The sequence below is a fragment of the Molossus molossus genome, unplaced genomic scaffold, assembly GCF_014108415.1.
Source record: "Molossus molossus isolate mMolMol1 unplaced genomic scaffold, mMolMol1.p scaffold_m16_p_10, whole genome shotgun sequence".
NCBI classification, from domain to species: Eukaryota; Metazoa; Chordata; class Mammalia; order Chiroptera; family Molossidae; genus Molossus; species Molossus molossus.
Genome location: NW_023425345.1, coordinates 77,605,852 through 77,633,365, shown reverse-complemented (window position 1 = coordinate 77,633,365; position 27,514 = coordinate 77,605,852). Strand labels below are relative to the sequence as shown.

At 41.9% G+C, this 27,514-nt stretch overlaps 1 protein-coding gene across 1 annotated transcript in view; it reads left to right on the top strand.

The window, feature by feature from the left end:
- Nucleotides 1–505: 505 nt before the first annotated feature.
- SP1 (Sp1 transcription factor) overlaps nt 506–27,514 on the top strand; it is a 41,040-nt gene continuing 14,031 nt past the window's right edge. The window contains exons 1-3 of the mRNA XM_036251041.1: nt 506–610; nt 1,627–1,781; nt 2,061–3,573. Of these exons, the coding sequence (XP_036106934.1) occupies nt 604–610; nt 1,627–1,781; nt 2,061–3,573 (1,675 nt within the window). The 5' untranslated portion in view covers nt 506–603. The remainder of the gene's footprint in view (nt 611–1,626; nt 1,782–2,060; nt 3,574–27,514) is intronic.

Genomic DNA, 27,514 nt, shown 5'->3' with positions numbered 1-27,514 from the left:
CAGCGTTAATCCAATCATAACTTTCCTGGCTGCCCGCCTGATTTCTCATTGGTTTTGATCAGCTTCATTTTATCCCATTCCTGCCTACTTCTTATCTCTCCTCCCACCAGGACTTTGCTCAGGGGCGTCCAAGGTTCTGGTTGGTCGTTGTTCTGTCATTCTAATCAAAGCTGTTCCTATCGTTACCTCTTAGGGAGCCCGCCTGTCGGTTGACTGGTTTCTTCCCAAGCCTGTCATTTTAGGTCCCGCCCACTTTCACTTCCTGCATCTTTTATTGGGTCTTAAAACTTAGGAGGAGGCCTTTTAGGGCGGACACCGGGCACGCAACTTTGTCTTACCCGCCTTAGAAAGCAAGCGAGTCCTGCCATTGGGTTACCTGACCGCCTTTCTTCTGCAAGTCCCTCCTTTCTCCCTCCCTCATTGGGCGGGGCAGCAGCGGAGGGGTGGAGCCTAGACCGGGCTTGTGGCGCGCTGCTCCCTCCTCCTTACCCCCCCCTCCCTGTCCGGTCCGGGTTCGCTTGCCTCGTCAGCGTCCGCGTTTTTCCCGGCCCCCCCCAACCCCCCCGGACAGGACCCCCTTGAGCTCGTCCCTCAGCTGCCACCATGAGCGGTAAGGATGACTCCACTTCAAGCTTAGGGGTGGTAGGGAATGAGGGGGCGCGCGCGAGGGCCGACCGGGCGGTCCCCGCCGTGAGGGGGGGCGGGCGGGAGGCGGCGGCGGCGGCCTTGGTCCCGCCCGGGGCGGAGGGAAGGGAGGGAGAAGGGGCAGTGGCGGGGCCTCTGAGGGGGAGGGGGATGGGCCGCCCGCCCCGGGGGAGGGGGCAGCGTGGCCTCGCCCGCCCCCTGCCCGCCCCGGCCACGGGGGGCCGGGCCTTACCCCCCACTACTCGGCCGCTTGCCTGAGGCTCCTCCCGTCGGGGGCTGGAGCTGCGGGGGCGGCCCGAGTAGTGCAGGCCCCGCCCGAGCCAACCGCCTCCCTGGTCCGCCCTCTGGTCGCCGCCTGCCCCAGGGTCCTCCCCCCCCGTAGGTTTCCCCTCCCCCCCTTCCGTCCCGCCCTTTCCACGCCCCTCACCCCGAAACCGCCCTTTCCCTCTAGGGTCCGCCCTCAGTCAGCCCGGAAACCTCCAGATTTCTAATCCCTGGACCCTTTTAGTCTTTTAACCAGTATTCACAAATGTTTCCGCAGTCACACTTTTTATCTCGTCTTTCCTCTTGTTACTTTTTTATATTTGAATTTTTCTGTTTTTCCATCTCCTTTGAACCTAATTTTAGCACGATTTCAATACACATAGATGTTATTTTTTGCTTTAACCCATCCTTCCCCCCTCCCCGATACTTTTTCTTACAGTGAAACTTTAAACATGCTCACTGTTTTTCACATTTCCTATACCAAAAGCATCTTTTCAATGTTTTCTGAGTTTAAGCTTGTGCAGAGGAGAGTTGAGGCCCAGTTTTGGCATCACTGAGTCTAGTTCATGTCCTATCTGTCCTACAACTGTTCCTTCTCTTCCATCTTTCACCTTCCTGTTAGTCATGTCTGTTTTTTTCATAATCTCCTCTACCCTTTCTCACCTTACCCTTTTTATTCCCCCAGTTTTAAATTGTTTATCTTTTAATTCTTTCTAGACCAAGATCACTCCATGGATGAAATGACAGCTGTGGTGAAGATTGAGAAAGGAGTTGGTGGCAATAATGGGGGCAATGGTAATGGTGGTGGTGGCTTTTCTCAGGCTCGAAGCAGCAGCACAGGCAGCAGCAGCAGTGGAGGAGGAGGAGGACAGGTAAGTAATGATCAGGGCAGAGTGGGGAAGGTGTTGAGAGGATGTACATAGTCTTGGATGTAGTCTTATCACAGAATAAGTTTTAGGAAGGGGCTGACCATTTTATAGATAGGAAAGTAACTACAGCAGATTCCCCAAAGTTGAGAATTTTAGCAATAGAGACTTTTTTCTTCTCTTTATTTGTCTGCATTGTTTCGGTGTATATGTGTTGTATATTACTCCCTAGACTGGCAGCTGATGTCACAAAACTAATTCTTTTCCTCTCATTTTTTTGGCTAGGAATCACAGCCATCCCCTTTGGCTCTATTGGCAGCAACTTGCAGCAGAATTGAATCACCCAATGAAAACAGCAACAATTCCCAGGGTCCAAGCCAGTCAGGGGGCACAGGTGAGCTTGACCTCACAGCTACACAACTCTCACAGGGTGCCAATGGCTGGCAGATCATCTCTTCCTCCTCTGGGGCTACTCCTACCTCAAAGGAACAGAGTGGCAACAGTACCAATGGCAGCAATGGCAGTGAGTCTTCCAAGAATCGTACCGTCTCTGGTGGGCAGTATGTTGTGGCTGCCACCTCCAACTTACAGAACCAGCAAGTCTTGACAGGATTACCTGGTGTAATGCCTAATATTCAGTATCAAGTAATCCCACAGTTCCAGACGGTTGATGGGCAACAGCTGCAATTCGCTGCCACTGGGGCCCAAGTGCAGCAGGATGGTTCTGGTCAAATACAGATCATACCAGGTGCAAACCAACAGATCATCACAAATCGAGGAAGTGGAGGCAACATCATTGCTGCTATGCCAAATCTACTCCAGCAAGCTGTTCCCCTTCAAGGACTGACTAATAATGTCCTCTCAGGACAGACTCAGTATGTGACCAATGTGCCGGTGGCCCTGAATGGGAATATCACCTTGCTACCTGTTAACAGCGTTTCTGCAGCTACCTTGACCCCTAGCTCTCAGGCAGTCACAATCAGCAGCTCTGGGTCCCAGGAGAGCGGCTCACAGCCTGTCACCTCAGGGACTGCCATTAGTTCTGCCAGTTTGGTATCGTCACAAGCTAGTTCCAGCTCCTTTTTCACCAATGCCAATAGCTATTCAACAACTACTACCACCAGCAACATGGGAATTATGAACTTTACCACCAGCGGATCAGCAGGGACCAACTCTCAAGGCCAGACACCCCAGAGGGTCAGTGGGCTACAGGGATCTGATGCTCTGAACATCCAGCAGAACCAGACATCTGGAGGTTCACTGCAAGCAAGTCAGCAAAAAGAGGGAGAGCAAAACCAGCAGTCACAGCAACAACAAATTCTTATCCAGCCTCAGCTAGTTCAAGGGGGACAGACCCTCCAAGCTCTTCAAGCAGCACCATTGTCAGGGCAGACCTTTACAACTCAAGCTATCTCCCAGGAAACCCTCCAGAACCTCCAGCTTCAGGCTGTTCCGAACTCTGGCCCCATCATCATCCGGACACCAACAGTGGGGCCCAATGGACAGGTCAGTTGGCAGACTCTTCAGCTGCAGAACCTCCAAGTTCAAAACCCACAGGCCCAGACAATCACCTTGGCCCCAATGCAGGGTGTTTCCCTTGGTCAGACCAGCAGCAGCAATACCACCCTTACACCCATAGCCTCAGCTGCCTCTATCCCTGCGGGCACAGTCACTGTGAATGCTGCTCAACTCTCCTCCATGCCTGGCCTCCAGACTATTAACCTCAGTGCTTTGGGTGCTTCAGGAATCCAGGTGCACCAGCTTCCAAGCCTGCCATTGACTATAGCAAATGCCCCAGGTAAGGTTTCTAATTTTTTTGCATTTATTTCCACAGCTAACTAGCTCCTCAGCTGAAACTCTTGATTCCAAAGAAGGGAGTGACACTTTCTTGAGGGCTAATCATTTAGGCAAGTCAATTATAGAAATAGCAATGAGCCCTGGCTAATTTGACTCAGCGGTTGGAGCGTCTGCCTGCGGACCGGAGAGTCCTGGGTTCAGTTCTCCCTAAGGGCACGTACCTCAGTTGCAGTTTGTCCCCGGCCCCAGTTGGGGTCGTGTGGGTAGCAGCCACTCGATGTGTCTCTCTCACATCGATGTCTCTCTCTCTTCCTCCCTCTCTTCCTCCCGCTCTATCTGAAGATAAATGCAAAAAAAAAAAGTCCTTGGGTGAAGATAAAAAAAAGAGAGAGAGAAATAGTAATGATTCTATTTAAGTCAGTTGGAACCGATTTAATGTAAACTTTTTTTTTTTTCAGTTAATCTGATGAGAAAGGAGTACTTCTGGGCATTGTCTTTGGGATCTATGTACTTCCAGTGCCTTTAGTACTACAGAACAAGGATCTGCAAACTTTCTGTAAAGGGCCTGACAGTATATATTTTAGGTTTAGTGGGCTACATATGGTCTTAGTCACATATTCTAATTTGCTTTTTACAACCCTTTAAAAAACAAAATCAGCCCGGCCGGCGTGGCTCAGTGGTTGAGTATTGACCCACACTCCAAGAGGTCATCAGTTCGATTCCCGGTCAGGGCACATGCCCACGTTGTGGGCCTAATCCCCAGTGGAGGCATGCAGGAGGTGACCAATCGATGTTCTCTTTCATCAATGTTTCTATCTCTCTCCCTCTCCCTTCCTTTCTGTCTAAAATTAATAAAGGAAAAAGAAAATTAAAAAAACAAAAACAAAAATCAATCTTAGCTTGAGTGAGGGTTTTTTTTTGGCCTGTAGGATCTACTTTTCTGTAGGGTAAGAATTGATTGTAAACTTGACTTATTTATAGGACAGTTATTAAGTCATCAGATATTTCTCATGAAGAACTGTAACTCCTAAGTGAGGGGAAAAGTGACATAACGGATTCCAGGAGGATTTTTTCCAACAAAATAACTTCTCTGCCCTGGCCGGTTTGGCTCAGCGGTTAGAGCGTCGGCCTGTGGTCCCGAGAGACCCGGGTTCGGTTCCCGCTAAGGGCATGTACCTCGGTTGTAGTTTGTCCACGGCCCTGGTTGGTCGTGCGGGTGGCAGCTACTCGATGTGTCCCTTTCACATCGATGTTTCTCTCTCTCTTCCTCTCTCCCCCTCACACTCTACCTGAACAAAAAATAGAAAAATGTCCTCAGGTGAGGATTAAAAAAAAAAAAAAACTTCTCTGGTTAATTTTTTTTTTTTTAATCCCCACCCGAGGACAATTTTTTTTGCATTTATCTTCAGATAGAGTGGGAGGGAGGGAGGGAGAGAGAAACAATGATGATGCTAGAGAGACACATCGAGTGTGGTTGCCACCCACACAACCCCAACCAGGGCCGGGGACAAACTGCAACTGAGGTATATGCCCTTAGCAGGGAACCGAACCCGGGACTCTCTGATCTGCAGGACGAAGCTCTAACTGCTGAGCCAAACCGGCAAGGGCTCTCTGGTTAACTTTTAGTTAACCAGGGTGTTCTACTCTGAGCAAGCTGGGTTACTCAAGGTGTAATTTTTTAAACTCCTAGTAACCTTAAAAGTAGAGTCCATTCACCTCCCCTTACACTAATGTGTGTGTGTGTCTATGTATTTTTTTATATTAACATTTAAAAAAAGTTCCTTTTTTTTTTTTTTTTAGCCTCACCCAAGGATATTTTTTCCATTGATTTTTAGAGAGAATGGAAAGGAGGGAGGGGGAGAGAGAGACACATTGATTGGTTGCCTCCCACATGTGCCCGGACCATGGCCAGGAATCAAACCTGCAACCCAGGTACATGCCCTTGATCGGGAATCGAATCCGCAACCCTTTGGTCCTCAAGCCAATACTCTAACCACTTAGCAACACCACCAGGGCCGAATGTATATTTTTAATAAGCTTCCTAGGTTATTCTGATACATCCTAGATAAGAGAACCACTCTCTAGACTGCTATGAAAGTAGTTTGTGGTTGGGGGGCCAGGACGAGGCCTGGAATAGAGAGGTGGAGTTGAGAGGAATTAGGAATAAGAACACTGAAGGGAAAAAGAGTCTTTAGGGAAAAGATATATTTACTGGAATGTGTATTGAATCAGTTTACCACAATGTTCAGTCATTGAATTTGAACTAAATTACACAATTAGTTAATTTGAAATTTAAGCCATATTAGTTTAAAAAGGGTATAGTATATTTATAATTTATTATTATTTCTTTATTTTTTAATCCTCAGTCGAGGATATTTTTTCATTTATCTTTAGATACAGTGAGAGGGAGGAAAAGAGAGAGAGAGACATCAATTGGTTGCCTCCCACACGACTCCAACCAGGGCCGGGACCGAACTGAAACCGAGGTATGTGCCCTTGCTGGAGTTGAACCCACGACTCTTTGGTCCGTGGGCCGATGCTCTCACTGCTGAGCCAAATCATAGAGGGCTAAAATTTTAAATCCCATCACAAGGTAGCTAATCTTTACTAAAGCATGATAAAAGGATACATACTGCACATATTTTAATATTCTGGAGTAATATATAAAAATTATAATGGGGCCTGGTCGGTGTGACTCAGTGCTTGAGCATTGACCCATGCACCAGGAGGTCACTGGTTCGATTCTGGGTCAGGGCACATGCCCAGGTTGTGGGCCTGGTCCCCGAGGGGGGGGGCATGCAGGAAGTGGCCAATTTATGTTCTCTCTCTCACTCTCCCTTCCTCTCTAAATATCAATAAAGAAAAAAATTATTATGGGAAGTTATTTAATTCAATTGAACTTCTAGCTCTATTAGAATATATGTAGGTGTATACATTGTTTACTTTTATTCCAGTGTTTCATTCCATTTCTTAAATAAGTGAGGATAATAGGCAACCCTATTTCCTGCCTTCTGCAGGTTTAGAAAATTTGATGGGGTCAAGTTCCCTAACTTTCTTACATTCTTGTGGTGTATTTAAAATGACTAAATTTTGAACTTTAACAAGACAGAAGTTTTCTTAGTGATCTTAGGCTAGAAAGTTAGAGCTGAAGGTAACTAAGAAATAATCTAGTAAACTGCTTTATTTTCTCAATGAGGACATTAAGATACTAAAAAGCACTTAAGTGATGAGACTACAGCTAGAGTTTGGGCTTGTAGTTAGTTCTCCTAGTCTAGGGCATTTCATTACCTGTTAATTTTAAGCCTGGATTTGAGAAATCTTTTAGATCATTAAAATGTGTATATTTGCTTCTTTGAAATTTAATGCTCTAGAGCTTATATAGGCAAGTGTTATATAGGCTACAAATTATGGAGAAAGTTTAATAAAAAAACTGAAATTAACAGTTTGGAAAAGTAGATACTTTCTGTGTAATCTGCATTAGCATGTTTGGTCTCTCTATGTTCTGAGGTTGTATCCAGCAGTTACTCTTCAAAGGAAAGCAAAGCTGTGGGATTGTTCCCATTAATAACAATTTGGATCCCTGCAATTTCTAAAAGGTTTATAACATAAGCTCTGAGGAATAGTTATGCGGCACTCTCATTGCTAAATCATGCTCTGGGGAAATCTGCCATTTAATATGTCATAGGATAGGGCTACCTAGCTGTTATTGATGGTCTCTGAGCTCAAGAAAATGCATGCCTTTCTGTAAGGTAGCAGCAGCTTGACATTCACTAATGAGATGGGGCACCGAAAGGCCATTTTGTGAGAGTTGAGGTTGTTTGCTTCATTAATAGTGGTTTCTGAAGATAAAAGTTTCCTCCTTTCTGGTTAGTCATACTTGTGCAACATTTTTTTTTTTTCCCCTTCAGTTGATCTGACTTCATTCTTAATGACAGATAATAAAATTATTTCCTTGAAGTTTAGTGCTGTTCAGCTGTTGCCTGGCAGCAACAAAGTGTCTCATTTTACCCCCTTTTCTGGTATATAGTTATTTTACTAGAAAAACTCAAATCTTTTGGTAGTGTGATGTGGTAGAATAGGTATGTAGATAGCACTTAAAAAGAACATGGTTGTGAAAGACTGCAGCTTCCATGATGTTCACTTAGTCTGTTTACATTTATTATTTTTTAAAAATAATCTTTTTTAAAAAAGTGTAAGCTCTCCTGTTGACCTTCACTCTTGTTTACTTCTGTTTGCTGAATACACAGGCAAAGGCACAAACTTAGAAACAAATCAGCCACCTCTGTATTCCTGTTTTTCATGGTTCTGATCCTGGTGGGTAGTAGTGAGGAAGGGACCACCCAGTAAACTAAGTTTAGTTTCCAGACAGTGAAATGATCTATGGGCTTCTAGTTTTTGCTTTATTTTTAAAGTTATCAGCAGCTTTTTTTTCTTTTTAATACCCTTTCCCTTTTATCAGCACCCTTTCCTCTCATTTTGTAGTCACACTCATAGATCTTGTTTTTGTTTTTTCAGTTTAAAGCTTCAGGATTTTGATTTTTTGTTGTTGTTTTGTCTTCAGCAACTGCTAAGTCCTGAAAACTCTTACCCCAGGTTGAGTGGGGGCCAGCTTTGAAAGACTGAATTTGGGTGACTTCAGGGGAGTTCTGCCTAATAAAGAGTGCAGGGCAGAGCTTTGGCAGGAGAATAGAACATACTTCCTTGATAGCTATAATTCACTAAGAAGCAAATTTCAGGCACTAAAAATAAAAATTTCACATCTGTTCGGTTTTATCGGGGTCAGGAAAATGTCTTCTCTTAGAAGTTAAGTTGAATGTGATACCAGAGTTGGTTTGCCAACAGTATCACTAAACTGGGGGTCATATTGCTGAGACCTAATTTGTTAAAAACTTGTATTTTTAGATTAGTGCATTTGAACATTAGTCATAAGTAGATTTAAATTATTTAAATGTGTTCAGAATTTTTCTAGTGTAAAAGGTCTTATGAGAAAATATCCTGTCTTAAAATAATACACTTTATCAAATACAATGTCAAATGTTTCTGTATCATTTGTCTTCTTGATCAAATACTATATTTGTTTCTTAGGGTGATATTAATGCTTTTGAAATTATTTTAAGTAGAAAAGGTCTTTAAAACCTAGGTGTCTTGACTGATCTGAAAAGACTGAGAAGACAGTCTTTAGACTTTTTCTGTTCGTTGCTCCTATTTATTCATTCCAGTGGCTTTTGGTAAATGACGTCATTGTTAAATCACGTTGCATTGTGTAATGTGGCCATTTTAGTTCTTAATTAAATAACGAGCACAAGGATGCCTAGTGTTTCAGAAAACTAGTATCTGTTCAGTTCTCATATCTACCTTTTCCTTTTAATTGTTCCACTTTGTAAAGTAGCATATAAATGGTACCACTAAAAATTTAGTTCTGGTCATTTCTTGCTTCTAATTATTTTGTTTGCTTTCTTTGAAAATGTTTTAAAATGTAAGATGAACATCTGTAGAAAAACTTTACGTAGGTAATGCTTTTTGTAAGTAATGCTTTGTAAGGTACTTATTGTGTGTCTGTAAACAATACATAATTAGTTGAAAATTTTCACTTTGCTGTTTAATTGAAAAACAAGCATATTTTCATATTTCTTACAGAAGGTGTGTCACAGTAGTACTATCCCTTTCTCTTATATTTAACATAACAGGCCCTGGTGTTCAAAAGGATTATTTTAAAACTTATTTGTCCACACTATGACTATATTGTTAGTACCATGCTAGGTTTTTAGAATTGTTCTCCTTAGAAGACCCTGAAAAAATTTCCGTAGAAAGAGTATTTTTTAGAGTTGGTTGCAGATCTGGGCTATAATTTGAATTTGTACTTTTGTTCCAATGTTTTTAAAACTCTGAATGATTTATGGAAACTAGGTGGTATTACTTGTTCAACAAGTTTGGATGTGCCTATCTAATTTAGACTGAATCCTCCTCTTTATGCAGTATCTATGTACATAATAAACAATAATTTAACAATTTCAAAGAAGGAGTTAAAATATAAAATACCCAGGTCACTAAATAAAGACTTGCCCTTTAAGAGATGAGAGAACAAAGTTAGAAGTGTGTGCCTGGAAAAGTTTTTTAAATGATTTTTGTAGGTAAGCAAATGTTTGTTGCTAATAATCTAAGTTTAAAAAAGCTATTGAGATGGATCTTTTTAGTTTTATTTTATTTTTTCCATTACTATTTATCCCCTCTAAGCAAGTTCTTTATTGAATTGACCCTGTTTTGATGGCTTAAAAGTTACAGCTCTTTGCAAACCTAATACAATTAAACCAGACTAGTCATGGTAATAGCAGTTAAACTGATGGTTGCTAGATCTGGAAACTTTCATCCCTTCCAGTACTCTCATTCTGACAACCTAAGATGTAGAAATATTCTATGACTTGCCAAAGGTCTTGACAAAATTTACAGTGGGAGGGAGGGGAGGGGGAGAGAGAGAGAGCGAGAGAGCGCGCGAGCGCGCGAAATATCCATGTGAGAATGGTTGCCTTTTGCATGACTTCAACCTGGGCCAGGGATCTAATTGAACCTATGGACCTTAGTTTCATGGGCGATGCGCTGAACCATTAAGCCAAACCAGTCAGGGCAATCATTAGTTTCTTTTTTTCTTTTTTTTAAGATTTTTCTTTTTCTTTTTCTTTTTTAGTCCTCACCCGAGGACATTTTTTTTTGATATTTTGTTCAGATAGAGTGGGAGGGAGAGAGAGAGAGAGAAACATCGACGTGAAAGGGACACATCGAGTGGTTGCCACCCACACGACCCAACCAGGGCCGGGAACAAACTGCAACCGAGGCCCATGCGCTTAGCGGGAACCGAACCCGGGTTTCTCGGACTGCAGGCCGACGCTCCAACCGCTGAGCCAAACTGGCCAGGGCCAATCATTAGTTTCTTTATAAACTTTGTTATGAATCGGAATTTGTTGTAACCAGATTAATTAATTTGAATTTATTTAATTTCTAAATCAATGATAATGAAGGGAGGAACAAGATGACAAAAGAGAAATCAAAGATATAATCAGTCTTTGAATACATGAAGGTCAGCTATGTCATATTGGTCATATTGGGGGTGGGGTATTACCCTCCTCACCCCTTTTTGACAATTAGGAAGATGTGATTTGTTTTCCTGACTGTTCCTATTTCTTCCCTGATATGCTTGAGACATTTTTATAGTAAACCTTATCTCTTTATTGCTCTCCATCTATTTTTTTTTTTAAACATACTTTATTATTATTTTTTTATCCTCACCTGAGGACATTTTCCCATTTTTTGTTCAGATAGAGTGGGAAGGAGAGAGAGGAAGAAGGAGAGAGAGAGAAACATCGACGTGAAAGGGGTACATCCAGTGCCTGCCTCCTGCACGACCCAACCAGGGCCGGGGACAAACTGCAACCGAGGTATGTGCCCTTAGTGGGAACTGAACCCGGGTCTCTCTGGACCGCAGGTCGATGCTCTAACCGCTGAGCCAAACCGGCCAGGGCCATCTGTTGTTTTTCATGTTACTCTGGAACTTCCTTCTTAGGACCTGCCTTTCCTTACCCTCTTCATTTCTGTTTTGTATATGGTTTAACAACCCTTTTGTTTTTTTTTCTTTGGTACGTGCCCCTAGTGGGAACCGAACCTGGGATTCTCTGGTCTGCAGGCTGACGCTCCAACTACTGAGCCAAACCGGCCAGGGCTTAACAACCCTTTTATTTTTATTTTTTTTCTTTGGTACGTACCTCTAGCGGGAACCAAACCTGGGACTCTCTGGTCCGCAGGCCAACATTCCAACTGCTGAGCCAAACCGGCCAGGGCTTAACAACCCTTTTTATTTTATTTATTTATTTATTTTTTTATCCTCACCCGAGGACATTTTTCCATTTTTTGTACAGATAGAGTGGGAGGGAGAGAGAGGAAGAGAGAGAGAGGGAAACATCGATGTGAAAGGGACACATCGAGTGGCCGCCACCCGCACGACCAACCAGGGCCGGGGACAAACTGCAACCGAGGTACATGCCCTTAGCGGGAACCGAACCTGGGTCTCTCCGGACTGCAGGCAGACGCTCCAACCGCTGAACCAAACGGGCCAGGGCTTAACAACCCTTTTAAAGACTATGTAGCCCTGGCCGGTTTGGCTCAGTGGTTAGAGAGTCGGCCTGCGGTCCAGAGAGACCCGGGTTCGGTTCCCGCTAAGGGCACGTACCTCGGTTGCAGTTTGTCCCTGGCCCTGGTTGGTCGTGCGGGTGGCGGCCACTCGATGTGTCCCTTTCATGTCAATGTTTCTCTCTTCCTCTCTCTCCCTCCCAGTCTATCTGAACAAAAAAAATGGAAAAATGTCCTCGGGTGAGGATAAAAAAAAAGACTATGTAGGGTCCGGCCAGTGTGGCTCAGTGGTTGAGCATCAACCCATGCACCACGAGGTCACCAATTCGTTTCCGGGTCAGGGCACATGCCCAGGTTATGGGCCTGATCCCCACTGGGGGACATGCAGGAGGCGGCCAATTGATGTTTTCTCTCATTGATGTTTCTATCTCTTCCTCTCCCTTCCTCTCTCTCTAAAATCAATAAAGGAAAGAAAAAAAAATTTTAAGTAAGTAAATAAAATAAAGGCCATGTAGGGCTCAATTTTGTCCAGGCTCTACATGGTTACTGATGGTGTATCTGGAAGTACTCTGCTTTGAATTCTTTGGCAGTTTCTTACACTCATGGAAAAAAGTTTTTAAAAATTTTATACAGAAGGTAAAAAGCCTGCAACCTATTTGGCAATTTTCCACATTATGAAGAAATTTCTTTGGTTTGGCATTATCACATTTTGAATGGTCTCCTTGTTTAGCTTTAAATTCTATTAAGAAATTCAATAATACTCATGGCTCAGTTAACTTACATTGGCATTTGCTGAAAACTAGTGTACTCAGTAATATAATTTCCCTCAGCAGGCTTAAGAATTAGATGCAAAGTGTAACAGTCAAAATGGGTTCCAGTTTTTGATGCTTCATTCATACATAAATTTAGCGGAGTTTATTGAACATGTATTGTGTGTCAGATGGGCTAGGCTCTTGGAATTAATTGAAACAGATAAGGTCCTTGTCTTCATAGTGCATCAGTTGCTGTTGTGCTACAGTTACCTACACTTAGTACACTTCAGAGGGGACCAGTTTTCTTACAGCTAATCCCAAGCATTACAGCAAAATACAGGAACTGGCCAAAGTAGGTTTACAGTTGTTTGTATGGAAAAATATATAATACAAGAGTAAAGTCTGTTTTGTCTACTCACAACTGTAAACCTACTTTTACCACTCTGTATATGAAATAATAGGGCCACAAATATTTTGACCTTATACTATTGTGTTCTGGTACTGTGTTATATATTATCAGGTTATTTATGTATTTTTAATTTAAAATGCTGTCATGTCCTTTAATATTTTTAAAATTAATTAATTTTTTTTATCCTAGAGAGGGAGGGAAGAAGGAAGGGACGAAGGGAGAGAGAGTGAGGGAGAAACATAAATGTCAATGTGAGAGAGAGACATCAGTCAATTGCCTCCTTCAACCAGGGATTGAACCCGAAACCTAGGTATGTGCCCTGACCGGGAATCAAACCAGTGACCTCCTGGTCTATGTGTCGATGTTCAACCACTGAACCACACCAGCTGGGCATATAGTTATTTTTTAAATAATTATTTTTAATTGTGGTAAAAAACACATAAAAAGTTTACCTTTTTAACCATTTTCAAGTATATAATTTAGTGGTGGTTAGTAGTATATTCACATTGTTATGCAACAGATCTCCAGAACTTTTTCATCATACAAAACTGACATTGTTATCTTCATTAAACTTCTAATTTTCCTCTCCCCTCACCCTTTTGCAACTGTTATTCTACTTTCTGTTTCTATGAATTTGACTACTTTAGATATGTCATGTAAGTAGTATCACAGAGTATTGTGACTAGCTTACTTAACTGAGTATAATGTCTTCAAAGTTCATCTACAGTGTAGCATGTAACAGGATTTTCTTTCTTTTCACTGCTGGGTAATATTCCATTGTACGCGTTTACCACATTTTCTTTATCTATCTGTTCACAATTGGGCAGTTTTTCTTGACTATTATGAATAGTGCTGCTGTGAACCTAAGTGTGAAAATTACTCTTTGAGCCCTGGCCGGTTTTTCTCAGTGGTTAGAGCATCGGCCTATGGACCAAAGGGTTCTCGGGTTTGTTTCCTGGTCAAGGGCATGTACCTGGGTTGCAGGTTTCATCCCTGGCCCCCGGTCAGGGTTGTGCAAGAGGCATCCAATCGATGTGTCTCTGTAACATCTATGTTTCTCATTCTCTCTCTCTCCCCATTAAAAAAAAAAAATCTCGCCCTGGCCAGTTTGGCTCAGCGGTTAGAGCGTCGGCCTGCGGTCCGGAGAGACCCGGGTTCGGTTCCCGCTAAGGGCACGTACTTCGGTTGCAGTTTGTCCCCGGCCCTGGTTGGTCATGCGGATGGCAGCCGCTCGATGTGTCCCTTCACGTCGATGTTTCTCTCTCTCTCCCTTCCTCTCTCTCCCTCCCACTCTATCTGTACAAAAAATGGAAAAATATCCTCGGGTGAGGATTAAAAAAAAAAAAAAAAAAAATCTCTTTGAGATACTGCTTTGAATTATTTTTGATATATACTCAGATATAGGTTTGCTGGATCATATGACAAGTCTATTTTTAATTTTTTAAGGAAATTCAGTAATTTTTTGTAACTTTGCTTTTAGCTGCTGTAAAATATTTTTTAAAAACTTACATTTTTAGCCCCGGCTGGTTTCCTCAGTGGTTAGAGTCTCGGCCTGCGGTACACAGAGACCCAGGTTCAGTTCCCGCTAAGGGCACGTACCTCGGTTGCAGTTTGTCCACAGCCCCGGTTGGGTCGTGTGGGAGGCAGCCACTCCATGTGTCCCTTTCACATCCATGTTCCTCTCTCTCTCTTCCTCTCTCTCCCTCCCACTCTCTCTGAACAAAAAATGAAAAAATGTCCTCAGGTGAAGATAAAAAAAACTTACATTTTTATACTGTGTTTTTAGTCAGAACTACATTTTAAGCTTTTCTATCTGAATAGTTTTCTTTTTTCTTTTCCTTTTTATTGATTTTAGAGAGAGAGGAAGGGAGAGGGAGAGAGAGAGAAAAACATCAATGAGAAAGAACATCAATTGGCCACTTCCCACATGCCCTCCATTGGGGATTTGGCCCACAATCTGCACACTTGCCATGACCAGGAATCCAACTGGTGACCTCCTGGTGCATGGGTCAGGCTGAACATTTTTCTTACAACATTATTTCCAAATTTCTGAACCTGGTGGAGCAAGATCTTTAATGCATTGTAGCTGATATCCAGCTGCTTCTATATTATTTAAATCTTGCATATTTGTCAAATAAGATGCTTAAAATGGACCTTAAGGGTTAAGACTTGAAACAGGAAGAGCCCTGGCTGGTTTGGGTCAGCGGTTAGAGCTTTGGCCTGCGGTCCAGAGAGACCCGGGTTCGGTTCTTGCTAAGGGCACATACCTCGGCTGTAGTTTGTTCCCAGCCCTGGTTGGGTCATGAGGGTGGCAATCACTCAGTGTGTCCCTTTCATGTCGATGTTTCTCTCCCTCCCACTCTATCTGAACAAAAAATGGAAATATGTCCATGGGTGAGGATAAAAATAAATAAGTAAATAAATAAAATAAAAAAGAAACATGAATTACTGTTGCTTAGGATTGCACCAAGAAAAATTGTTATGATACACAATGTGTTTGAACATGCTTTTTAAAGATAAATCATTCTTCATAGTGACTGGTAATTGCTTATCTCCTTGTTTTAATTACTTACACATAAAAGACACAGAAAGCAAAGATGCTGGCAAACATTTCCCTTTTTGTAATTAAGTAAATGACACCTGTGAGCCCTAGAAAATGACAGTTGTCCTGATATCCCAAACAATGGTTTCATTTCTATCTTATGCAGATTCTTAGGAAATTGTAACATGGCCAAGCATCTTGGTGTAGTGGTAATTAATCTTTTAGTGAAATACCCAGTCAAAGGTGTCTTTTTTCTTGTTTTTTTCAGAGCTGTCTTAATAAAAGCAATAACATATTACCACATTGTATTATTATTATTATTTGTTTATTTTTGTTACAGGTGTTTTTCCTTTTTTCCCCATTGACACCCTCCTCCCTGCTCCCATCCCCCCTTCACAGTATTGTTATTTATGTCCATTGGTTATGCCCATTGTATTATTTTTCATCGAAATAAGAAACATTCAGATGTATCTAGACTTAATTACGGATGGTTCTTTTGATTTATTCCTGAAAACATTCTGACATCTAATTGACTTAAATCTTAAAATTTTTATTGCAATAGCCAAAATGGAGACATTGCAAAATATTATATCACATAATCTAGATGTGCCTTATTATAAAAATTTAAGAAGTAGGTATTTAAACTTAACAAATAGGCACATGTAATAGGGGTTACGTGAAATAGGAATCTTTATTTTCTGCACTTCTTTTATGGTATTGAATATTTTTACTCCATGGACTGTTTGGTTTTAATCATTGATTTGCTTGCAAAGAAATTTTATGCTGTTTGTGTTAACAGACAAGAAATTTGTGTCTTTCCAAAATGACAAGGATCAAACTTTTAGCAAACTTTACATTTTGTTAGGTCCCTTAAAGCCTCAGTACTATAGATAACATTGTCCAGAATGATTCTCTTAATGAGAATATACTGAAGGACTACTAAATGTTGCATCATCTGAAGACCTTCATTCAAGTAAAGTATCCCAGGACCCAAGTAGAGGATTGTTTGGAGGTACCTGGTATTATGCTCTGCATACTGTACAAGATTGTTGCCCTGGCTGTTTTGGCTTAACAGTTAGAGTGTTGGCCCTTGGACCAAAGAGCCTTGGGTTCTGTTCCCTGTCAAGGGTACATACGTACATGGGTTACAGGTTTGATCCTTGATGGACCTCAGTGGGGGTTATAAGGGAGGCAACTGGTTGGTGTTTCTCTCACATCGATGTTTCTCTCTCTCCTTCCTTTTCTTCCTTCCATTCTATCTAGAAATCAGTGGGGAAATATTCTTGGGTGAGGATTTAAAAAAAACAAACAAAAAAACAAGGTTGTACCTAGAGGACAAAAAAGATACAAAAATTATACTTGGAGCCCTGGCCAGTTTGGCTCAGCGGTTAGAGCGTCGGCCTGCGGTCCGGAGAGACCCGGGTTCGGTTCCCGCTAGGGGCACGTACTTCGGTTGCAGTTTGTCCCCGGCCCTGGTTGGTCGTGCGGGTGTCAGCCACTCGATGTGTCCCTTTCACATCGATGTTTCTCTCTCTCTCTCTCTCTCTTCCTCTCCCTCCCTCCCACTCTATCTGTACAAAAAAAAAAAAAAAAAAAAATTATACTTGGAAAACATAATCTTTAAATTTTTTTTTTTATTGATTTTAGAGGGAAAGGAAGGGAGAGGGAGAGAGAGATAGAAACATCAATGAGAGAGAACATTGATTGGCCGCCTCCTGCATGCCCCCCACTGGGGATCGGGCCCACAACCTGGGCATTGAACCGGTGATCTCTTGGTGCATGGGTCGGCGCTCAACCACTGAGCAACACTGCCCGGGCGGAAAACATAATCTTTTTGTTCAGTTAGGAAGTCAGGTTTCAAAGGCTTTTCTAGTTGTGGTTCAAAATTACCATGAGGCCCAAGCTGAAATGTAGACTGATAATGAAATCTATGGCACCTGAATGGTTCTATTTATAAATGAATCATACTGTGTCATGTCTCTTGTTCTTTATTTCTTTGTGTTTTAAATCTATATTACATATATATATGTTTGTTTTTTTTTTTAGAGAGGGAGAGAGAGAGAAAGAAATGTGAAAGAGAAGCATTAATCAGAAACATCAATCATCTGCCTCCTGCATGCCCCCTACTGGAGATGGAGTTTGTAACCCCGGGCATGTGCCCTGACTGGGAATTGAACTGGGACCTCTCAGTCCATGGGACGAAGCTCAGTCCACTGAGCCACACAGGGCCAACGTCTGTTGTTTTTTTTTAATCCTCACCCGAGGACATTTTTCCCTTTTTTTGTTCAGATAGAGTGGGAGGGGGAGAGAGAGAAAAACATCAATGTGAAAGGGACCCTCGAATTCTCTTGTGTTTTGTTTTTTTTACATTCCCCTCTACCCGACCTCCATTTCTTTTCTTGCCCTTTCATTATTAAAGAGTACTGTTTTTCTTCCCATTTGTTATGCTGCTGTTATGAGGGGAAATGAAATGACTCTTTGAAAGTACAATATAAAAATCCACAAAATTGTTGGGAAATTGGGATGAATTTTCCCACTTGATTAGTACTCTCTTGAATGGGAAGTTATAGATGATGAACTATAAGATCTTAAACCTGAAGTCCTGTTTTTTCTTTCTTTTTTAATCCTCACCTGAGGATATTTTCCCATTAATATTTAGATAGAGTGGAAGGGAGGAAAGGAGACAGAGAGAGGGAGAAACATCCATGTGAAAAAGACACATCAATTGGTTTCCTCCTGCACAACCTTGATTGGGGCCAGGGATTGGACCCACAACTGCGGTACGTACCCTTGATCAGAAATTGAATCAAACCTGAGACTCTTTGGTCTACAGGCCAACGTTCTCACGGCTGAGCCAAACTGGCCAGGGCATTTTCTTTCTTTTTTTAATGTATTGTTTTTATAGATTAATATCTCATGTTCTGTATAATATAGGTTGAATGTTTAGCTATTTTTTATTTCATATCATGGATGAAATAACTCCAACTGTGAAACTAGCAGTAATTGATTGAAGATCATTTGTGAAAGAAAAAGCTTGTCCTAAATGAGATATTGTATTTAGTATGGACGGAGAGTGACCACATGGGATTTATAGGCAGAGATATTAGGGTCCAAATCATACCTTTGTTTCTTATTGGCTATATGACTTAGGGGCAAGTTCTTTTTTTTTAATCCTCACTGGAGGATATTTTTCTATTTATCTTCAGATAGAGTGGAGGGGGAGGAGAGAGAGAAACATCAACATTAGAGGGACACATCGACAGACTGCCTCCTGCATGACCCTGACCAGGGCTAGGGACAAACCACAGCCAAGGTACATGCCCTTGGCCGGATTCAAATCCATGACTCATTGGTCCAAGGGCTGACACTAACCACTGAGGAAAACCAGCCAGGGCAAGAGAAAAGTTCTTCATCCTCTCTGAGCTTACTTTATGTGTAAAAGAGGGTTAATACTAATATTACTAATACTAATATTTATCCCTATGGAATTATTAGAATTAAATAAGAGATAACATATAAGAGCACATAATAGGTGCTCAACACGTATTAGGGCAAACTCAATAAAAGTTCCATTCCTTGTAGTCTTCCCATTCAATTAAAAATAGAATTTTAATCACTTACTTTAAAGTTGTTGAAGTGTCGTCCAGCCGGTGTGGCTCACTGGTTGTGTCGACCCATGCACCAAGAGGTTGCCGGTTCAATTCCTGGTCAGGACACATGCCCAAGTTGTGGGCCTGATCCCCAGTGGGGGGCATGCCGGAGGCAGCCAGTCAATGTTCTCTCTCATCGAGGATATTTTTTCCATGGTTTTTATCCTCACCCGAGGACATTTTTCCATTTTTTGTTCAGATAGAGTGGGAGGGAGAGAGAGGAAGAGAGAGAGAAACATCGACGTGAAAGGGACACATCGAGTGGCTGCCTCCTGCACGACCAACCAGGGCCGGGGACAAACTGCAACCGAGGTACGTGCCTTTAGCGGGAACCGAACCCGGGTCTCTCTGGACCTCAGGCTGACGCTCCAACCGCTGAGCCAAACCGGCCAGGGCTTTCCATGGTTTTTAGAGAGTATAGAAGGGAGGAAGGAAGAGGGAGAGAGAGAGACTGAGAGACATAGATTGGTTGCCTTCTGCATGCATCTTGACCAGGGATGGGGATCAAACCTGCCACCCAGGTACGTACCCTTGACTGGGAATTGAACCTTCGGCCCTTTGGTCTGCAGGCTGAAGCTCTAAGCACTGAACCAAACTGGCCAGGGTGGTTGATTCTTTTATTTTTTAAATATGTTTTTACTGATTTTTTTTAAAGAGGAAGAGAGAGGGAGATAAACATCAATGTGAGAGAGAGATCCATAGGCTGCCTCCTGCATGCCCCCCACTGGGGCGGTTGATTCTTTTTTTATTGTTTTTGTTAATCCTCACTTAAGGATTTTTTTTCCTTTGATTTTAGTGAGTGGAAGGGAGGAAGGGAAAGGTGGGGAGAGAGACACATTGATGATTGGCTGCCTCCCGCATGCCTGACACAGGTCTGGGGATCGAACCTGCCATCCTTTGGTGTATGGGACGACACTGCAGCCAACTGAGCCAAAAAATTGAGTCCTGGCTGGTGTGGCTCAGTTGGTTGGAACTTCGTCCTGTACACTAAAGGTTGTGGATTTGATTTCCAGTTAGGCACGTTCAGGACGCAACTGATGTTTCTCTCGCCCTCTCTGCCTTCCTCTCTCTCTAAAAATCAATAAAAAAGCATGTCCTTGGATGAAGATTAAAAAAAAAATTTGTTTTAAAGAAATGTAGTGGGTCAAAGGCTTTATACATTTAATGTTTTCATATTTACAGCTAGCCTGAATTTCAGAATTCTAGCAATTTATACTCCCACTGATATCAGTCTTTGCCAATATGATGTGGGGAAAAAGATTCTTGCTTTAAGTAGCATTAACTGATTATTAGAAAATTAAAATTTTGTTTTCTATTTTGAGTTTTTTTATTGTTTTTATGGTAGTTTATTTTAATAACTTTCTTTTATAAAAGTTTTAATATTTTCCCTCATTACTACTTAAAAATGTTTTCCTGGGTAGTCTCTTATTCTTCAAGATGAACTTGGCGCATTTTGTCAGGTTTTCCAAATAAGTCCTTTTGGGATTTTAATTTTGATTGACTCATTATGCTTTCGTTATTTTTTATGATCCACATTTCTTGCTAAGTTTAAGCTTAGTATTTTATTTTCCTAGTATTCAGTGATTTATTGAGTATCTCCTGTGTGCCAGGAGCAATGCTAGGTACACTTTATTAATTTATTAGTTAGTTCAATATAATTATATCTTTTTTTGCTGTTTTGTTGACGAGGAAAGTAAGGCTAAGGGAGGTTACTCAGCCAGTAAGTGGTGAAACGTGGGTTCAAACCTACGTCTGTCCAGCTACACCATTAAGAGTGCATTGCAGCCCTGGCCAGTTTGGCTCAGCAGTTAGAGCGTCGGCCTGTGGTCCAGAGAGACCTGGGTTCGGTTCTTGCTCAGGACACGTACCTCGATTGCAGTTTGTCCCCGGCCCTGGTTGGTCTTTCGGGTGGCAGCCCCTCGATGTGTCCCTTTCATGTCAACGTTTCTCTCTCTCTCCCTCTCTCCCTCTCCCTCTCTCCCTCTCTCCTCCTCTCTCCCTCCCACTCTATCTGAACAAAAAATGGAAAAATGTCCTCGGGTGAGGATAAAAGAAAAAAAAAAAGTGCATTGCAGTGTGTGTAATGGCTTTTATTCATTTTAATGATCAGCCTGGCTGGTGTGGGTCAGTGGTTGAGCGTTGACTCACGCACCAAGAAGTCGCTGGTTCGATTATACTGGTCAGGGCACATGCCCAGATTGTGGGCCAAATCCCCAGTGGGGGGCATGCAGGAGGCGGCCAGTTGATGTTTCTCTCTCTTTCCTTCCCTCCCACTCTTATCTGAAGATAAGTAGAAAAAAAAATGTCCTCGGATGAGAATTGAAAAATAAATAAATAAATAAATAAATAAATAAATAAATAAATAAAATACCAACAAGCAGCCCTGGCTAATGTGGTTCAGTTGGTTGGAACATCGTCCCATGCCCCAAGAGGTGCTCAGTTTGATTTCCAGTCGGCACATACCCAGTTTGTGGATTCATTTCCCCCTTGGGACTAAAGCAGGAGGTAGGCAATTGATGTCTCTCTCCCCCCTCCCCCTAAAAGTCAATCAAAACATTGATTTTTAAATCCTCACCTGAGGATATTTATTCATTTATCTTCAGATGGAGCAGGAGGGAGGAAGAGAGAGAGAGAAACATCAATGTGAGAGAGAGGCACTGATTGGTTGCCTTCTGCACGACCCCAGCCAGGGCCAGGGAAGAACCACAGCTGAGGCATGTGCCCTTGGCCAGAATTGAACCCGGGACTCTCTAGTTCCTGGGCCAGTGCTCTAACCACCGAACCAAACCAGCCAGGGCCAATTAAAACATGTGTGTGTTTTTTAATCCTTACCCGAGGATATTTTTCTATTTATCTTCAGTTAGAGTGGGAGGGAAAGGGAGAGAGAGAGAAACATCAACGTGAGAGGGGACACATCAAGTGGTTGCCTCCCGCATGACCCTGACCAGGGCTGGGGACAAACCGCAACCAAGGTATGTGCTTTTGACCAGCATTGAACTTGAGACTCTTTGGTCCATGGGCTGATGCTCTGCCACTGAGCCAAACTGGCCAGGGCCAATTAAAACATTTTTAAGCTCTGCTGGTGTGGTTCAGTCGTTGAGCATCGACCCATGCACCAAGAGGTGGCTGGTCCGATTCCCGGTCAGGGCACACGCCCAGGTTGTGGGCCAAACCCCAGTGGGGGGATGCAGGAGGCAGCTGATCAGTGTTTCTCTCTCACATAGATGTTTCTATCTCTCCCTTTCTCTTTCTCTAAAAAAATTAATGAAAACATAATTTTTTAAAAAACGAATACCCAAAAGTAACAAAAAACCAAAGCTAATAGCACCCGCTATGACATTCAACAGTTTGGAATCTTTTCTTCTATTTTATTTAAAATGTATGTATTTCTTTAGCATGCTTTATTCAAGTACGCATGTAATTTGTTCCTTAGTTTGTTTAGTGATATTTTGGTAGAAGTGTTTTCAGAAGTGTTATACTTCATTTAACCATAATTTTTACTGACTGCCTAATATTCCATCAGGTTACTTGACAGTATCTTTAATGTTTACATTTAAACCCATTTCTTGTATTGCTATTATAAGTAATTTATTGATGAATATTTGTCAAATTGCATTTTTGAATTATGCACATTTTTATGGACATTGACCTTTCCCTGGATTAAGTTTTATGTTTTTGCTTACTAGTGATGTTGAATTTTTTCCCTAGTGCCTGTTTACAAGTTGTATCAGTTGATTCATCTACTAGCATGATAATATTAGGAACTTGCCTGGCTCTTTTTTTTTAAATAAAGAAATTTGTTGCCCTGGCCGGTTTGGCTCAGCGGTTAGAGCGTCCGCCTGCGGTCCGGAGAGACCCGGGTTCGGTTCCCGCTAAGGGCATGTACCTCGGTTGCAGTTTGTCCCCGGCCCTGGTTGGTCATGCGGGTGGCAGCCACTCGATGTGTCCCTTCACGTCGATGTTTCTCTCTCTCTCTCCCTTCCTCTCTCTCCCTCCCACTCTATCTGTACAAAAAATGGAAAAATGTCCTCGAGTGAGGATAAAAAAAAAAAAAAAAAAAAGAAATTTGTTGTTTAGCCCTGGCCGGGTGCCTCAGTTGGTTGGAGCATCCATCATCCCGTATACCAAAAGGTTAGTGGGTTCGATTCTCAGTCAGGGCACATATCTAGGTTGCAGGTTTTATCCCATCAGGTTGCTTGCAGGAGGCAACAACTCTATGTTTCTCTCTCACACTGATGTTTCTCTTTCCACTTTCCTCTCTAAAGTCAATAATAAAAAGTATATATATCCTCAGGTGAGGACTAAAAAAAGAAGAAATTTGTTGTTCTAAAAAATTGCTGAAAATAGCCCAGCCGGTGTTGCTCAGTGGTTGAGCACTGAACCATGAACTAGGAGGTCCTGGTTTGATTCCCAGTCAGAGCACATGCCCAGATTTCAGGGTTGATCCCCATGAGGGGGCACTTGAGAGGCAGCCGATTCATGTTTTTCTCTCTCTCTCTACAAATCATTAAAAACATTTTTTTTAAAAAATTGCTGAAAAGAACTTCCTTAAACTCTTACTTGCTTTCTTATAATACAGAAACTTTTTGTTTTCATATGTCAAATGAAATGATCTTTTTTGTGATTTAATGAGTTGAAAACATAATAGAGATGCCTTCTAAAAGTTTGATAATTGTTTTCTTCATATTTAAACATATATGTGTGTGTATATATTTAACTCCCTTCTGTTTATTTCTCATTATATTTCATTTGGAAAATGTAAAGAAGGCAGCAGCATCTAAACAAACCAGTGTTAATGTGTTTTTGAATTTCTTGTCAGCCTTTTTTTCCAGACATTGAACTTGATATGCCTAGAATTATTTTTGAAGTTTGACAAGGATGGAGGTGTCTAAAGTTATTTTATTTTATTTTTGGTTAATCTTCATCCAAGGATATTTTTCCATTGATTTTTAGATAGAGTGGGAACAAGGGAGGTGGGGGGAGAGAGAGAGAAACATTGATATGAGAGAGAGACATCGATTGGTTGCCTCCTGCACAACCCCGACTAGGACCGGGATTGAACCTGCAACCCAGGTACACATGCCTTTAACCAGGAATCAAACCCGAGACGCTCTAGTCTGAGGGCTGATGCTCTAACCTCTAAGCCAGACTGGCCAGGAGATTCAGCTTTAGTGAGTTCCTTAGTCTATATCTTTGTATCTTTATTTATTTATTTATTTTTTATCCTCACCCGAGGACATTTTTCCATTTTTTGCACAGATAGAGTGGGAGGGAGAGAGAGGAAGAGACAGAGAGAGAGAGAAACATCGACGTGAAAGAGGCACATCGAGTGGCTGCCACCCGCACGACCAACCAGGGCCGGGGACAAACTGCAACCAAGGTACATGCCCTTAGCGGGAACCGAACCCAGGTCTCTCCAGACCGCAGGCCGGTGCTCTAACCGCTGAGCCAAACCGGCCAGGGCTATATCTTTGTTCTTTGAAAGATCTTAAACATATTTGTGTCCCTGACAGTCTTTCTATTTCAGTTACATCCCAGAAACTTTGAAGTTCCCGGTAGTTAGCCACTAAATTCTGTCTTTTTTTTTTTTTTAATTCTAAATTTTTTTAATTTTTTTTTTAATCTATCCTCACCCGAGGACATTTTTCCATTTTTTGTTCAGACAGAGTGGGAGGGAGAGAGAGGAAGAGAGAGAGAGAACCATCGACGTGAAAGGGACACATCAAGTAGCTGCCACCCGCGCGACCAACCAGGGCCGGGGACAAACTACAACCGAGGTACGTGCCCTTAGCAGGAACCGGACCCGGGTCTCTCTGGACCGCAGGCCGACGCTCTAACTGCTGAGCCAAACCGGCCAGGGCTCTAAATATTTTTATTTACGCCTTCCTCATCACTGGAACCACTGCTCTACTTTATACTTTTATTATTTCTCACTATTATCTAATATAATAGCCCAGAAAGTTTCACTTTTCTTCTAATACTCTTCTTCTCAACTCTTATACTTCTTTTGTTAGAGTATTTTATTATACAGGTTATAGGGGCAGATGTTATATTTGTTGGTTTCATTTTGTTTCTTCCCAGTAAGGTAGAAGCTCTATAAATGGCCAGGATTATATCAAACTATCCCCAGAGCTTAATAATACAATATCTGGTACATGTCCTAGTATACTTACTGGATTAAAGATTACTTACATCTTTTTTTTTTTTTTTTATCCTCACCCGAGGACATTTTTGCATTTACCTTCAGATAGAGAAGGAGGGGGAGAGGAAGGAAGAGAGAGAGAGAGAAACATCAACGTGCGAGAGACATTTCGACTGGTTGCTACCCACACAGCCCCAACAGGGCCCAGGGACGAGCTGCAACTGAGGTAGGTGCCCTTAGTGGGAACCGAACCAGGTCTTTCTGTTCTGTGGGCTGACGCCAAACTGGCCATGGCAAGATTAGTTACATCTTAAAGATTTGATCTGTATTGCCAAAATGTCCTGCACACACATACACCATGCCTTTCTCTGCTATGTGCTTTTGTGCACTCATGCTATGGGGAGTTGTATAAAAGTGGGTGTCTCTCCATACTTTCTCTACCATCCCTTTTTAAAACATTTTTAAAATAATTTTTTTAGTATTGATATGTTCTTATTTATTTGTGCATGTATTTTTTAGAGAGAGAAAGAGACAGACTACAAAGACATCAGTTTGTTTTTCCACTTATTTATGCATTCATTGGTTGGTTCTTGTATGTGCCCTTACTGGGGATCCAATCTTCAGCTTTGGCATATTGAGATGATGCTCTAACCAACTAAGCTACTGGGCCAGAGCCCCACTTTTTTTTTTTTTTGGTACATGCCCCTAGCGGGAACTGAACCTGGGACTTTCTGGTCTGCAAGCCGATGCTCCCAACCGCTGAGCCAAACCAGCCAGGGCCAAAGTCCCACTTTTTTAAAAAAATCAGTTATTTTTAGCCTGGTTGGTGTGGCTTAGTGGATTTAGTATTGTCCCATGGACTGAGAAGTCCTGGTTCAATTCCTGGTCAGGGCACATGCCTTGCTTGTGGGCTCAATCCCCAGCAGGGGGTATGCAAGAGGCAACTGAGTGATGTTTTGATTGGTTTCTATCTTTCTCCCATCATCTCTGTCTAAAAAAATCAATTAAAAAAAATTAAATAAATCAGTCATTTACATATTTGTCTTATATCTAATATCATTTATTTCAAAGTTCATCTCTCCACCTCCATCTTCTCTCTCTCCTCCACTATTGTTCCACACACCACATTTGACTCCTACAGTCCTTTGCTCATAGTGTTCCCTCTTCCTGGAAACCCTTCCCTTGCCAGCATTCTTCATCTGGCTAACTCCTATGCATTCTTTAAAGTTTGGCCCATATGTCAGCTTCTCTAGGAATTAAGCCTTCTCTGAAATTCCAGACTAGAAATATTACCCTTTTCAATACTAGAACATTTTTTGAATGGCTTTTACTGTGGTATTTATCTCATTGTTTTTGAAATTATGTTTCTCTCTTTAGTGAACTATGTTATTCAACAGCAAGGACTATTTCTTTGAATCTTCAGAGCTTAGTATGGTACCTGGGACATTAGACAGTAAATAATTGATAAGCATTTCTACAGCCTTCCCTATATGGTATAGTGCTCTATAGGGATTAAAGCCCCAAAGGAAGTTCATATATGGCAAAGCTCATAAATTATTGTTCATATATGTGTGTGTACAAAATTTTCTGTAATAATTCTATAATCAGGAAAGATTAAGATGGAAGAAATAAGTTTAGAGGCAAAGTATGGATTTAGATAGAGCATAAGTTACTAATGAATTAGTAAGGACTTGCATTCTGGAGCAGAAGGAAATAAGTTTCTGGCACCTTTTTTTTTTTGTATTGATTTTAGAGAGAGGGAACGGGAGACAGAGAAAAATCAATCTGCTGCCTCCTGCACACCCCCTACTGGGGATAGAGCCTGAAACTCAGGCATGTGTCCTTACGGGAATCGAACCTGGGATTCGATGCATGGGACAACACTCATCCTGCTGAGCCACACTGGCCAGAGCTCTTCTCTATTCTTGTGTGGTCTGATTTAATAGAAAATTATCTGGATTTTTTTTTTGTTAGATTCCTACAACACTTATAGCATACTTCTGGGAGTTCAACAAAGAAAATTAAAGGCTCTTATCAATTTGATACATAAAAAACTGGTACACAATACTGGTAGGAAATACTGAGATGTAGTCAGAAAAATTGATATGCCCAACATAGTCATGACTTATTTTAACAAAACTTAGTTTCTTTTTTTCTCTCTCTGTAATTAGGGACTGTATTTAGCTGTATGTACCAGAAAATCTATTACAGTGGCTTAACTGAATAGGGGTAATTATTGTTCTCATAGAACATGAAGTCTAGAGGTAGTGAATCCACGGTTGATGTTACAGCTCCAGATAACAGTAGGAGCCAGGCCATGTTAATTTTT